The sequence below is a fragment of the Sorex fumeus genome, unplaced genomic scaffold, assembly GCF_029834395.1.
Source record: "Sorex fumeus unplaced genomic scaffold, SorFum_2.1 ptg000051l, whole genome shotgun sequence".
Lineage (NCBI taxonomy): Eukaryota > Metazoa > Chordata > Mammalia > Eulipotyphla > Soricidae > Sorex > Sorex fumeus.
Genome location: NW_026606108.1, coordinates 27,604,752 through 27,617,824, shown reverse-complemented (window position 1 = coordinate 27,617,824; position 13,073 = coordinate 27,604,752). Strand labels below are relative to the sequence as shown.

The 13,073-nt window shown below is 42.7% G+C and overlaps 1 protein-coding gene across 2 annotated transcripts in view; it reads right to left on the bottom strand.

Annotated features, from left to right (window-relative positions):
- MEGF10 (multiple EGF like domains 10) overlaps nt 1-13,073 on the bottom strand; it is a 184,808-nt gene that overhangs the window by 40,236 nt on the left and 131,499 nt on the right. For both annotated transcript variants that reach the window (XM_056124440.1, XM_056124441.1), the window contains exons 11-13: nt 12,952-13,072; nt 11,983-12,146; nt 9,672-9,774 (exon numbers count right to left, since the gene is read on the bottom strand). In XM_056124440.1, the coding sequence (XP_055980415.1) occupies nt 9,672-9,774; nt 11,983-12,146; nt 12,952-13,072 (388 nt within the window). The remainder of the gene's footprint in view (nt 1-9,671; nt 9,775-11,982; nt 12,147-12,951; nt 13,073) is intronic.

The following is a 13,073-nucleotide window of genomic DNA, read 5'->3' as shown; positions in this document are numbered from 1 at the left end:
AGTTTATGTGGGCAACAGTGGTCGCTGAGATTTTAGTAATGGTTACTAAATTTGAGACTTGCGAGTACCCTAGGGAAGGTAGACCTTCACTACCCTAGTAGTGAAATCACTAGCAATAACTTCACAAAAGCCCTGGTTTGATACACTTTTAGAAGTTAGTAAAGGAGAGTCAAGAGAAACATGGGAAAGTGAATTTCCTCTCAATTATCTGTTTTCCAAATCAATGAGGAACTAGAGGGTAGGGAATCCTTGTGTCTGTAAGTAGTGCCAACTGTCAAAAATGAAATTCTAGTACATTAGTCTTGCCCTCTTTCCTAAAGCTTCTCTCAGACACTAGAAATTAGGCATATGAAAGTTGCTCTCAGTTACTGACAAAAGACAAAAAAATTCTCAAAAAAAAAAAAACTAAAGGAGTGACACACTACTGACAAGGTGACTGATTACATCATTTCTATATTCAAGGATCTGAGTACTTAATATTCCAACACTTCCCACACATAGACCTATACACTCAATACTCATTAAATTTTCACCTTGTTTCTTTGCAGAAGTTGATGAGTTGATCCTAAAATTCATATAAATTTCAAAGAACCTAGAATAGCCAAAATACTCTTAAAAGAAAAGGTGAAGTTGGAAGACTCACTTGATCACTTGATATCCCGTTACTCCTCTATTTGCTCGAGTGGGCACCAGTAGTGTGTCCATTCATCCCTGCCGCATGCTGTCACTGTCATTGTCACTGTCATCCCGTTGTTCATCAATTTGCTTGAGCGAGCACCAGTAACGTCTCACAACAAATTGTGAAACTTGTTGTTACTGTTTTTGGCATATCAAATACATCACGGGGAGCTTGCTAAGCTTTGCGGTGCGGGCAAGATACTCTCGGTAGCTTGCCGGGCTCTCCGAGAGGTGTAACCCCATGGTGTCTTCTAGCTCCAGGAACACGAAGAGCCTCAAACCGATCCTTCAGGGTCTTGACAAAGAAGTCTGACCATCTCATACGTGGGCGGCCATGCAATCGTTTGACGTCCTGTGGAATCCAGTTGGTAATGGCTCTAGTCCAGCGGCTGTCACTAAATCTCATTACGTGTCCAACCCATCTGAATTTTCGACACCTTGGCAAACGAGACAGAGTCCCTGATTCTTGATTGTCGATGGAGGTTGGAACTCCAGATTCTTTCTCTCACTTGAGTGAAGCGTGATAGTCCAAGCGTAGCTCTTTCAATTCCTCTTTGGGAGACACGAATAGCATTGTCATCCTGTTTTCAGAGGGCCCAGGTCTCTGAGGCGTATGTTAATGCAGGAAGAAGAGTGGAATTGAAGAGATGTGCCTGGAGCTGGAGGCTCTTTGTCCTCTTAGCTATTTCTTCGATGCTCTTAAAGGCGTTCCAAGCTGCTCTCTTTCTCCTGTGCAACTCAGGTGCCAGGTCATTTGTCATCTTGACTTCTCAACCTAGGTACACATAACTGTTGCATTCAGAGATGTTTGTTTCATTGAGAGTGAATGGAATGTCAGGAATGGAACAAAACCATTTTTCATAAACATTGTCTCCATGAGATTCAGCTGTAGTCTGACCTTTCCACACTCAAGGTTCAAGTCCGCCAGCATTTGTGCCGCTTGGCTAATGTTTGGCGTTATTAGAATGATGTCATAAGTGAAGTGGATGAAGTGTTGTTGCCGACCATCAATCTTCACTCCCATTTCTTCCCATTCCAGTTGTTGCACTGAAGAGTTTCAGTGAAATGGTATCACTCTGCAGAACCCCTCTCTTGACATGGATGATCACTTCCTTGTAAAATGGTGAGATCCTGGTAGTGAATCCATAATAGAGCTCACGGAGGATCTTGATGTATTGAGTTTGACCGACCCATATGGCTAGGGCTTTGATGACCACTTCCATCTCAACAGAATCAAAGGCCTTCTTTAAATCAATGAACGTTAGACAGAGCGGCATCTTGAACTCCCAAGAAACCTCAATGAGCTTGGTCATCATGTGGATATGCTCGATCGTGCTGAATCCTTTGCAGAACCTGGCTTGCTCGCATGGTTGTCCTTCATCTAGTGTTCTGCCAATCTTATTCAGGATGACTCAAGTGAACAGCTTGTAGACGAAAGACAACAGGCAGATGGGGTGATAGTGGCCAATGTCGTGGATGTCTCCCTTCTTGTATGGTAGTACAGTCCTGCTGGTTTTCCATTGAGACGGAACCTTGTATTCAGACAGGTAGTGTTGGAAGAGCTGAGCAAGAGTATTGATGAGTACTGATGGCAGGTTCTTCAGGTGTTCGAGTCTGACCTTGTCTGTGCTGGGTGCTGTTCACTTTTTTACTGACAAAATGGCATGTCAGATTTTGGAAGGGAGAACTTTGGGAACAACATATCCATCCTACAAAATTTGATATGTGGGCATGTGGGCGTGGCTATCAAAGAGATCCGAGTAGAAGTCATGGATAATCTTCTTCATTGCTCTTCTGGAACATGTAATAGATCCATCAGGATGTTGGAGAGCAGTCATCTTGGTCTTGTAGTTGGTGAAGGACAGGTGGGCATTGCAAATGCTTTTTCCGGCTTCTGTCACGTCTGCCAGCACTGCTGCTCTTCTCTCTTTGAGGTCTTCCTTTATCACTTTTCTGCACTGGTTTGCAAGTTTGGATGTTTGCTTGAAGTTGCCTGTTTCTTGCCCCAAGCCACGTTGGTGAATGAGCTCAAGAGTTTTTGAAGACAGGCATTTTTGTGTGGCTATCTCTCTCTCAGCGTTCCTTTCACAATCATGGAGGTGCTGATTCTGCATCAATGTTGTCAACGACAGCATCTTCCCATTTTGCCACAATAGTGCCAAAGAACTCCCAGTTGGTGGTCATTCTGGGAGTTCTCTTCTGAAACTTTGCAGCCCTTTCTCCCCGCTCTGTGAAGTAGAATTTTGCACAAAGGAGACAGTGGTCCGATCCTGTTTGGAATTTTGGGACAACAGCAATATCAGTCAGGCAAAACCATTGATTGAATATGATGTGGTCAATTTCATTGTGGAACCGTCCACCGGGAGACTCCCATGTCCAACGTTTAGATTCAGCCTTCTGGAACTGTGAGTTACCATGGATGGTCTTGATAGTTTCGCACCCTGTTCGTTCCATTCTAGGCCATGGGTCCTGATGTGGAGTTCTTCGGCTGATCTTCTTGGTCCTATCTTGGCATTTAAATCACTGACAATGATCTTGTAGAAGGTGTGGTCTTCTTTATAGAACTTCTTCAGCTCCATATAGAACTTCTGAATTTCTTTTTCATCATAATTGGATGTTGGTATGTAGACAATGAAGACAGAGACTGCCGTCAGTGAGCCACATCTATTCAAGTGTAATCATTTGATTCGGGTTGTTAAGCATTCAAATGAATAAATGCTCATGGCCAAGTTTGTGTTGACAAAGACACGGACACCACTGATGCCTCTTTTGTTACATGTTCCAAGGAACAGTTCTTCTCCAGTGTCAAAAACGGCATGATGTGATTCATGCCTTCTTTTCTCGGTCAGACCAATGGTGTTGTACTTGATCTTTCGTGCTTGCACCATCAGGTCCTTGATGGATGCATCCAATGACAGCATACGTGCATTGAAAGGACAGACAGTCATTTTAGTCCTTCTTCGTTTGGGCAGCCTAGTTCGGCCTTGAGATTTTATCATCCTCTCCTTCCTCATCCTTCTTAACGCTGCCATATTGGTGGCTCTTTCAGGGTCAGGGGAATAAGATCCATGTACTGGTTTTGGCATATTGGATACCCTACGGATAGCTTGCCAGGCTCTGCTGTGCAGGCAGGATTCTCTCAGTAGCTTGCCAGGCTCTCCAAGAGGGATAGAGGCTTTTAGGCGGCCTATAATCATCCTTGCAGGTGTTTCCATGGTTCGAACCATATTTGAACCCCATCAAATATGACGCGGTAATCTTGGAAGATGGGTATTGTCTTATGATGTGTCCGGAAAGTGACCTGGAGTATGGCGGTGGCTGGGTAATGGAGACAGTGGAGGTAGTGGAGGTCTGCCGATGAGATATTTATCTGGTACCAGTAGGGTGGTGCTTCTGGGTGTAATTCCTGGGTCGCCGGAGATTGATGGAAGCAGGCAGGGCAGGGTAGAGTGGGGCTTCTGGGTTTAATCCCTGGGTCACTGGAGATTGGTGGGAGCAGGCAGAGGATCTCTGTTCCCGGGTCCCATTGAGCCTGGAGTCCAAGGTTGCAGAGTTCTGCTTACCTGGTTCTGTGGGGCTTCATTTATGCGTGTGTCTCAGCCAGAGTGTCCAGAAAGCGAACTGGAGCGTGGTGGCAGCTGGGTAGTGGAAGACTCATACTTTCAGTTTTTAAACTTTCTACATTGGCTGGTACATAAACTGGTCTCACCTCTTTAGAAGCTAGCATAAATATTTCTCAAGATGCTAAAATTTATTAACCATATGGTTCAGGACTTTCACTCTTATGAATCTGTCCCAATAATATAAACACATGAATTCAAAAAAATACATGTACCCCACTGTTTGATATAGGGCAATTTTCTGAAGACAAGATATGGTAATAATTCAAGTACCTGGGATGAGTGGATAAAGAAGATATGATATACTATTCAGTCATGAGAAAAGAAAAAACTTCCTATTTGTAACAAACTGGATGGATTTGGAGGGTGTTTGTTATGATAGTTAAAATAAGTCATAAAAGGGAAGAGAAAGACAAAATCTAGAGGACTTCACTTACATGTGGAATGAATATAAAGAAATAAGCAAGAGAACAGACATAACTTACCTATGAATTAGAACAATAGTACTGAGATTGCCGGATTGTAAGAATAGAGAGCTCACCAGTAGAGTGGGTATAATACACCATAGATGATGGTAGATGGATATCATGGATATTGAAATTTTGGAGGTAGCTATGGTGTCACAACTTACCCTTGAAGAGATGTGAAAAAGCACCCCTCAAAAAACATACTATGTAGCGGTTAGAAAAGATGAAGTCATGAAATTTACATACAAGTGGTACTACATGGAAAGTATCATGTGAAGCGAAATGAGTCAGAAAGAGAGGGATAGACATAGAAAGATTGCATTCATCTGGGGAACATAAAGTAACAAAATAGGAGACTAACACCCAAGAGTGGCCGAGATTAGTACCAGGAATTTTGCTCCATGGCTTGGAGGCCAGCCACACATGCTACGGGAAACGGCAGCTCAGATAGAGAAGGGAGCACCAAATAAAGGGTGTTGGGAGGATCCCCCCCAGGATGGGAGAAGCATGCTAAAAGTAGACTATAGACCAAACATGACTGCCACTCAATGCCTCTTTTGCAAACCACAACACCCAAAAGGAGAGAGAGAACAAAAGGGAATTCCCTGCCACAGAGGCAGGGTGGGATGGGAGGAATGGGGGGTGGGAGGGATACTGGGACCCATGGTGGTGGAAAATGGGCACTGGTGGAGGGATGGGTATTTGATCATTGTATAATTGAAACCCAAGCACAAAACTTGTAAGTCTACAACTGTACCTCATGGTGTCTCACTAATAGAAATTAAAAAAAAAAAAACATACTTCTCGAGTCTTCTTTGTTTGCATTTTGCAAACAGTAAGACTACCCTGACTTGATATTTTCAAATGTGACATCTGGGTATGCAGGCATAAGATTATTCAACTCATGATCCATCTTCTAAAATTATGAATCATCACTAAGGATATTTGACTTATGATCAATTTCTCTTTCAAAAATCTTTTGAAGGATATGAAAGCATCAGCATAGAAACAGTTTTATCCTATATCTCTCCCTCTAAATAAAAATTTATATAACCTTTATATAAAAATTTTATACTTATAAATATATGCATACACAATAAGGTTTCAATTGAGAATATAATTTTAAAACAATTTTTTTATTAATTGACTTTATTTAACTTTTCTTTTTGCCTGTAATTTTAGTGCTGAGGATCAAACCTATGGCCTTACACATACAAGCAATATACTATTCCATTGAGCCACATATCCAGTCCCATTTATCTAATTTTAATGCAGTCCCTAGAGTAAGAAGATGTCACTCTAAATTGGTTCATTACAATCAATATTTTATTTTATTCTTTGTAGGATAACATTGGTTTGTCCTTTCTATCTTGCTGCAGAGAGCTTAGGTTTATTGGGTTACTCCCATCACAGTGCTTCTATTCCTCTGTGTTTATTTGTAACTTCTTTCTTTGTGCTCTGTTGACTTGTAAATATTATTTTTCTCTTCTCCTTAAGTTCTTTACATGGTTAATTAAGAGAAGTGTCCTTTTTGTATAGACACAAGTAGACAGTTAATGCTATGCTTTTGTAACTTGGGAGTTAATTGGCTCTGAATGATATTTTCCTCCTGGACATCTGTTCTCTCACCTTAAGCCTCAGTTGCCCTTACTTCCTGGCACTTCAAAAGCAGGGGCCTGACAAGGGACTGGATGGACTCAGGGCAAGCTGTGAGCTTTGTGCCACCCCGATATCGAAATGGGCCTGGCCAAAGAGTGATAATACTTACCTATAAGAGCATGGTCATGGACAAATTCTGTCATGATCCAAAATGTAATAACTAGATTCGTACCCTGCTAGGGTTAGGGAAGATTAATCTGTCCTGAGCACTGTAGTCTGAGTCTGTGGCGAGATGTTCCCAGGAGAGCCACCCTAGAAGCTCAATGTATCTTCTATTGTGTCCACACAAAATAACTAATGTTAAGAAGTAGAATTAAGATATTAATTAAGTTATTGGACTGAGGAAAGGAGAAAAACACCTTAAGTGGTATTTTGCCCCTGAGCAAAGGAAGGGCTTTCTTATGTTTATTTTACTACCAGATGGGGTGTAGTATCTACCCCCCAATGCTGGGGAGTTAGAGAAAGATGAGAGAGTTGGAGAAATATGAGACAGAGAGAGAGAAAGAGAGAGAGAGAGAGAGAGCGCAGGGCAGCAAGATAGAGCGCAGAGAGACTAGCAAGGGGGACAGAGGGAGAAAGATGTAGAAGAAGAGTACAGGAGCAGGCGCATGGAGAGAGAGAGAGAGCCCAGGGCATGAGATGGAGTGTGGAGAGATGAGCAGGAGAGACAGGAGGAGATGGGAATGAAGGGCAGTGTGAGACTAGAATGGGGACTTAGAGAGACTGGAACAGGTGCATGGGGAGAATGGAATAAACAGCAACTGATCAACCAACCGGCTTGGCCCTCGTTTCCTACTCCATCCACCCCATGGCACAGACTGTCCCAAGTGGCAGAGCGACCCAAGACCACCAAACCTGGGTGGTGAGGGGGAGAACCGCAGGGGCCTTCCCCCAGCCATCCAGAGATTAAACAATTCTTGATAGAAATGATTATAAATACATTAAGTTCATTTATTCCAATGCTTAATAGTTTACCCATTGCATTGATAATTTTTCTTAATAAATATTTAAAATTCTTTTTTTTACAATGATTTTAAATCACTTTATTTTTTTTAGACTTATAAATTTTTGTGCTTGGGTTTCAGTTATACAATGATCAAGTACCCATCCCTCCACCAGTGCCCATCCTCCACCACCACGGGTCCCAGCATCCACTCCCATCCCCCCGTCCCATCCTGCCTCTGTGGCAGGGCATTCCCCCTTGTTCTCACTCTCTTCTTTTGGGTACTGTGTTTTGCAAGAGAGTCATTGAGTGGCAATCATGTTTGGTCTATAGACTACTTTTAGCATGCTTCTCCCACCCTGGGAGGGTCCTCACAACACCCTTTATTTGGTGCTCTCTTCTCTATCTGAGCTTCCTTTTCACCTAGCACGTGTGGCTGGCCTTCAAGCCATGGAGCAAAATTCCTGGTACTAATCTCAGCCACTCCTGGGTGTTAGTCTCCCTTTTTGTTGCTTTATGTTCCCCAGATGAATGCAATCTTTCTGTGTCTATCCCGCTCTTTCTGACTCATTTCGCTTAACATGATACTTTCCATGTAGTACCACTTGTATGTAAATTTCATAACTTCATCTTTTCTAACAGCTACATAGTACTCCATTGTGTAATGTACCAAAGTTTCTTTAACCAGTCATCTGTTCTCGGGCACTCAGGTTTTTTTCCAGATTCTGGTTTAAAATTCTTTTTTATAGGTTAGAATTGATTTGATGTATAGAAACAAGAGACCAATTTGCTTATTCACTGATAGATTTCCCAAACCTGAATATCATGAACAAACTATTGTTCTTTCAAGAAGAGAAGCAGCTTCTACCTCGTGGCTGAAAGATTCATACTTACAACATTACTAATAGTTATGATATAAAAATTTTATAAAAATAAGTTTAAAAGATTTTATTTTAAGTGCTTAAAATTTTATTATTTGAATAGTAGCCACATTAATATGTAATTTTTGCTTTATGAAGGGAATACAGTCTTTTTAGGGGGAGTATTCAAACATGGTGGTATTCAGGAGACCAACATCAGGGATTGAATCCCTGACGCCCTGCTAAAAAGGAGGAGTATGTCCTTTCATACCATCTCCCAGCCCCTCTAGTCCTGCTAATGTTATTCTTGTGTGTGAGAGTGGGACAGGGAATGGGTGAGAGAGAAAATGTTTTGGACCACACCTAGCATTTCTCAGGCCTTACTCCTGACTTTGACTTCAGGGATCCTGGTGTTGCTCGGGAGACCATATGTGGTGCCATGACCCACTTTACTATTTCTTCATTCCTCTACTGATATCAGCATTGTAGCACTGTCCTTCCGTTGTTCATTGATTTGCTTGAGCGGGCCCAGTAACGTCTCCATTGTGAGACTTGTTGTTACTGTGTTTGGCATATCAAATATGTCACGGGTAGCTTGCCAGGCTTTGCTGTGTGGGAAAGGCACTCTCGGTCGCTTGCCAGGCTCTCCAAGAGGGGCAGAGGAATCGAACTTGGGTTGGTTGGGTCCGCTCCGTGCAAGCAAACGCCCTACCCGCTGTGCTGTCGCTCCAGCCCTGATATTATTTCTTTAATAAAATTTTTTTTAAAAAAAGAACTATGAATTATAGAGTTATCCATTATTAAGTTTCAGTCTTATAATGTTCTAACTCCAATCCCTTCACCTCCCTCCACCAATGTTCAGTTTCCCTCCAGCCCCCACTGCCTGCCTCTGTGTCAGGCACATTTCCCCTCCCCTCATGTCCTAGTGCTTCCTCCCCTAACTTTTCCTTTCCACCTCTACCCCAATGTCAAATTTCCTACTGAAGACCAATTCTCCTACTCTTTATTTCCATTGCCTTTGCTTATGTGCTATTCCCTGTGAAGTTTCTTTATATTCCACATATGAGCGAGTTCTCTAAAGCTATTCTTAAGGTTTTTCTTGACCACTCTGACCCAAATTATCAAAATACTAAGATCTTGCCAAACTTTTCACAATTTACATCTTCCCTCTCTTGCCAGCCTGAATTCTGAGATGGATTTTACATAAAGTCTCAAGAGAGTACCCAGGAATAAATCAAAACCAAAAATAGTTATAGACTAAATTTGCCTAGCAATGGTAAAAACTAGTGTTGGTTGAAAGGAGTCTCCCATATTGTCAGGTGTTTTTTGTTTGCTTGTTTATTTTTTTCCCCATAAAGTTGGCTTGCATTTGTTTCTTGGCAGTAGTAAGGAGCTGTACAGGGTATAAGTTGGTCTGTTTCCATTTCAAGTCCTGGCTACTCACCTGACCATCCAGGGAGGCAGCGGCAATGGCCTGTGGTGGGGTGGCAGCCGTCAGCATGACTGCAGTCACAGCGCTCAGCACAGTTCAGTCCATACGTGCCATCCTTCATGAAGACAGAGATAATGGCATGGAGGATCCCAGTATATGAGACAAAAGGTGTCACAGTCAGTCACTTAGACACAGCTCCCTCCTGTCCCAAACCTCTCAGCAACCTGGACTACCAAAACGTCTTCCACATCTACCTCACCTTCAAGAGTTTTTAAATTATTCGTCCCTTAGATTATGTTGAGAATATGGTTCGAACACTTGACTGATGAACTTAAGCCCATATATTGATGTGCATATCGCAAATAAATCTACATATGCTAATTAATTGGAAGAACTGAAATTTTTTGTGTGTATTTCAGGCCATACCAGATGGTGCTCAGAAGCTATTCCTACATGAGTGCTCAGGGGCATTTCTGGAAGTATTTGGGGGAATCAGTGCTGGGAATCAAACCTGGAACTTCTTCATGCAAAAGGCACTACTCCTTTGAGCTATTTTTCTTATCCTAAGAAAATCTTTCTTTATCTTTTTGTAATTCTCAATTCATCAGAACATTTCTATTTTTGCTCCTAAATATTTTTATTATATAGGCCAATATTTCCTATAAAACATACTATTGGCTAGTGGAAAGCAAAGACATTTAACCACAGAAAGAAAAACTGGGGCACATTTATCATAGGGCAGAACCAAAGAGCTACCATACCATAGGAAGCGAGTGATTCATGGCATAGTCATTTATTTATCTAGAACTTATTCAAATTAAAAAATTTATTTAGGTCCCACTAACATTTGGTAAGGTCTCATGGGGATTTAATCTTTGCTTTGCCACAGTATCAGGCACCACAGCACCAGCTGTTGCTGATTTACTAAAACAGTGTGAAATATGAAACACGACAAGATTTTGTTAGGGGCTTTGCTTTTTTCCACAGGCAGATTGGGAGTAAAAGGTGATCTTTGAGCCCATCTCAGAGCTCTGATTTTCTTCTTGTTGGACACATGTAACTTTCTCTTGTTGCTTAGAGGTCATAGAATGGTGATCCTCTTGGAACATGGATTGTATTTCAACAGAAGAAAGTTCAGAGGAAAAAAAATAAAAAACCTCTGGAAGGCTCTTCTTGAGGGACCATTTAAGGATGGAGGGGTGGGGCTGCAGTGTCATCTTACTGATCAGATCATCTCCATGATAGACTCCTTTCAACCAACACCATCAGATCATCCGTAAAGAAAGGACATCACTGAGAGGACACCATCCCTAGCCCTCAATGGCTCAGGGGAAAGGGATTTTAAGAAAAAGGAAGAGGAGTTGAAAAAAAGGAAGGAAAAGAGCCAAGTGCATTGATTTACTTATGCAAATATTTTGTATTTTAAAACAACCACAATAGCAAACAAATTAACTAATAAAACAACACTTGCTTCCTGGGTCAGAAAGACAGTATAGTCGGTAAGTTGTTAGCATGCAATCAATCAAGGTTCATTTCCTAGAACCAAATACAGTCCCCTGTGCCCTGCCCAGGAGTAATCCCCTCCAAGTATATTGGGAAGAGCAAAAACAGCAATCTGGCCCATGGAAGGTATGTTCCACCGGATCTGTCAGTCCACAAGAGACACAGGAAGGGCTTTCAAATGGTGTCTTTCTTTAAAGCAGGTCAAAGGAATGTAGTAGGTGTGGAGGGGGGGGGGGGTATTTAAATTTCAAAGGTACTGCAGGAAAATAAGACAGTTTCCAGGCCTTCTTTTCCCACCTCCATCAGCATTCTGTGACATCAGTCACACCCCCTTTTAATTCCTGCAACTTTCCATCCCAAAGCTGAGTGGATTTCCATTATAATGGAAATACAATATTTGCAAAGTTCACAGACATACACTGGGTGTTTGACAAATGCTATTGAGAGGCTGTCAGGAGAGATGGGTGTATAAGACCTGAGGAAATAGAGGGAAGGGTGGGGCTAGGAGTAAGAGGGAGGGGAACCAGAGTAGAGATGAAGGAAAAGTTGGAATTGTCACAACACTCGCTGCCTACACAATTCCCAGATCTATTCCTTTCCAATTCTAAATCCATTCTGAAGTGAAGCACCTTTATTTTCAATAACTTCAGCCTGAGTTCAAGTATCTCTATTTTTCAGATGTTACTGAGGTTACAGAAATTACTGAGGTTAGATTTTAACTCAAAATCTTAAGATCAGGAAAAATCTGCAAAATAAGCTAAACGGGTATCATCAGCAATTCCCAGGCCCTCCTGGTTGGGGGACCCTGGTTTGGTTATACCTGGCAGGGAAGATCACATTTCTCCCCTCGCCATCCAGGTGCACATGTGCAGGTCCCATCCAATGTGTGGCAGGCTCCCCCGTTGAGGCACTGACATGTCAAGTTACAGCCAAAACCCCACGTGCCACTGGGACAGCGGATAGAGCAGTCCACACCATGCCAGCCTGCCAGACAAAAAAGACCAGAAATTGTGAGGGACCAAGGCAGCCCCAACTTTCCAGTCATATCTCCCCCGAGAAACATCTAGGCTATGCACACCAGGCCCCCTGCCTCCCAGACCCATACTGTGAAATCTGGCTCTAACAGAACCTCCCCACAAATGAACAGAAGCTACAGGAGCTGTGTGTGCTGTGTGAGCTGACAAGGAATCCAACACTGAGAGGCATTATTGGGGGAAAAGATGAGATAGAGGAAACTTTCTATGTTCAGGAGTGCATGTCATTAAATGCCGAGTTTGGTGCAGATGATGATGTGAAATATGAAATATTTATATGGGAGGGTGAGGGAGGCTTGGTTGGAAAGAACAGACCCCTCCTGACCCTGAAGAGTGCACAGCCAGGATTCCAACTACTTGAGCTGTGGACAGCCTGACCTCAGGTGAAAATCAGGGCTTGGCTGCACTCATGACTGTAAGGCAGAAACTCAGGATGTCTGTCTGCTGACTAGCACAGCGCAGAGACTCAGAGACTTCAGTGCAGAGACTCAGAGACTTCAGTGCAGAGACTCAGAGACTTCAGTGCAGAGACTCACAGGTTTTGGAAGCTGGCAGAGACTTAGACCATCTCCTGTGAGCCTTTTCCTTTGACTCAGCACAGCAGGTGCATCCACCTGGATGCGAGGCTTAAGGAGTTGTGGCACCCACGTTTGACACAATTGGAGTAAATCCAAGTCCCTTAGGTCAGGTTTCCTTCCTGTGACTTTCGGAATTAGGGGACCGAGATCAGATAAAAAACTCATTCACTCACTCACCTGCCTTGCAGGTACAAGACCCATCCACAGGTGAGCAAAGAGCCTCATTTTTACAGCCACAAAGAGATGAACAGTTTATGCCATAGCTTCCCAGAGGGCATGGGATAGAGCATTCTCTTCCC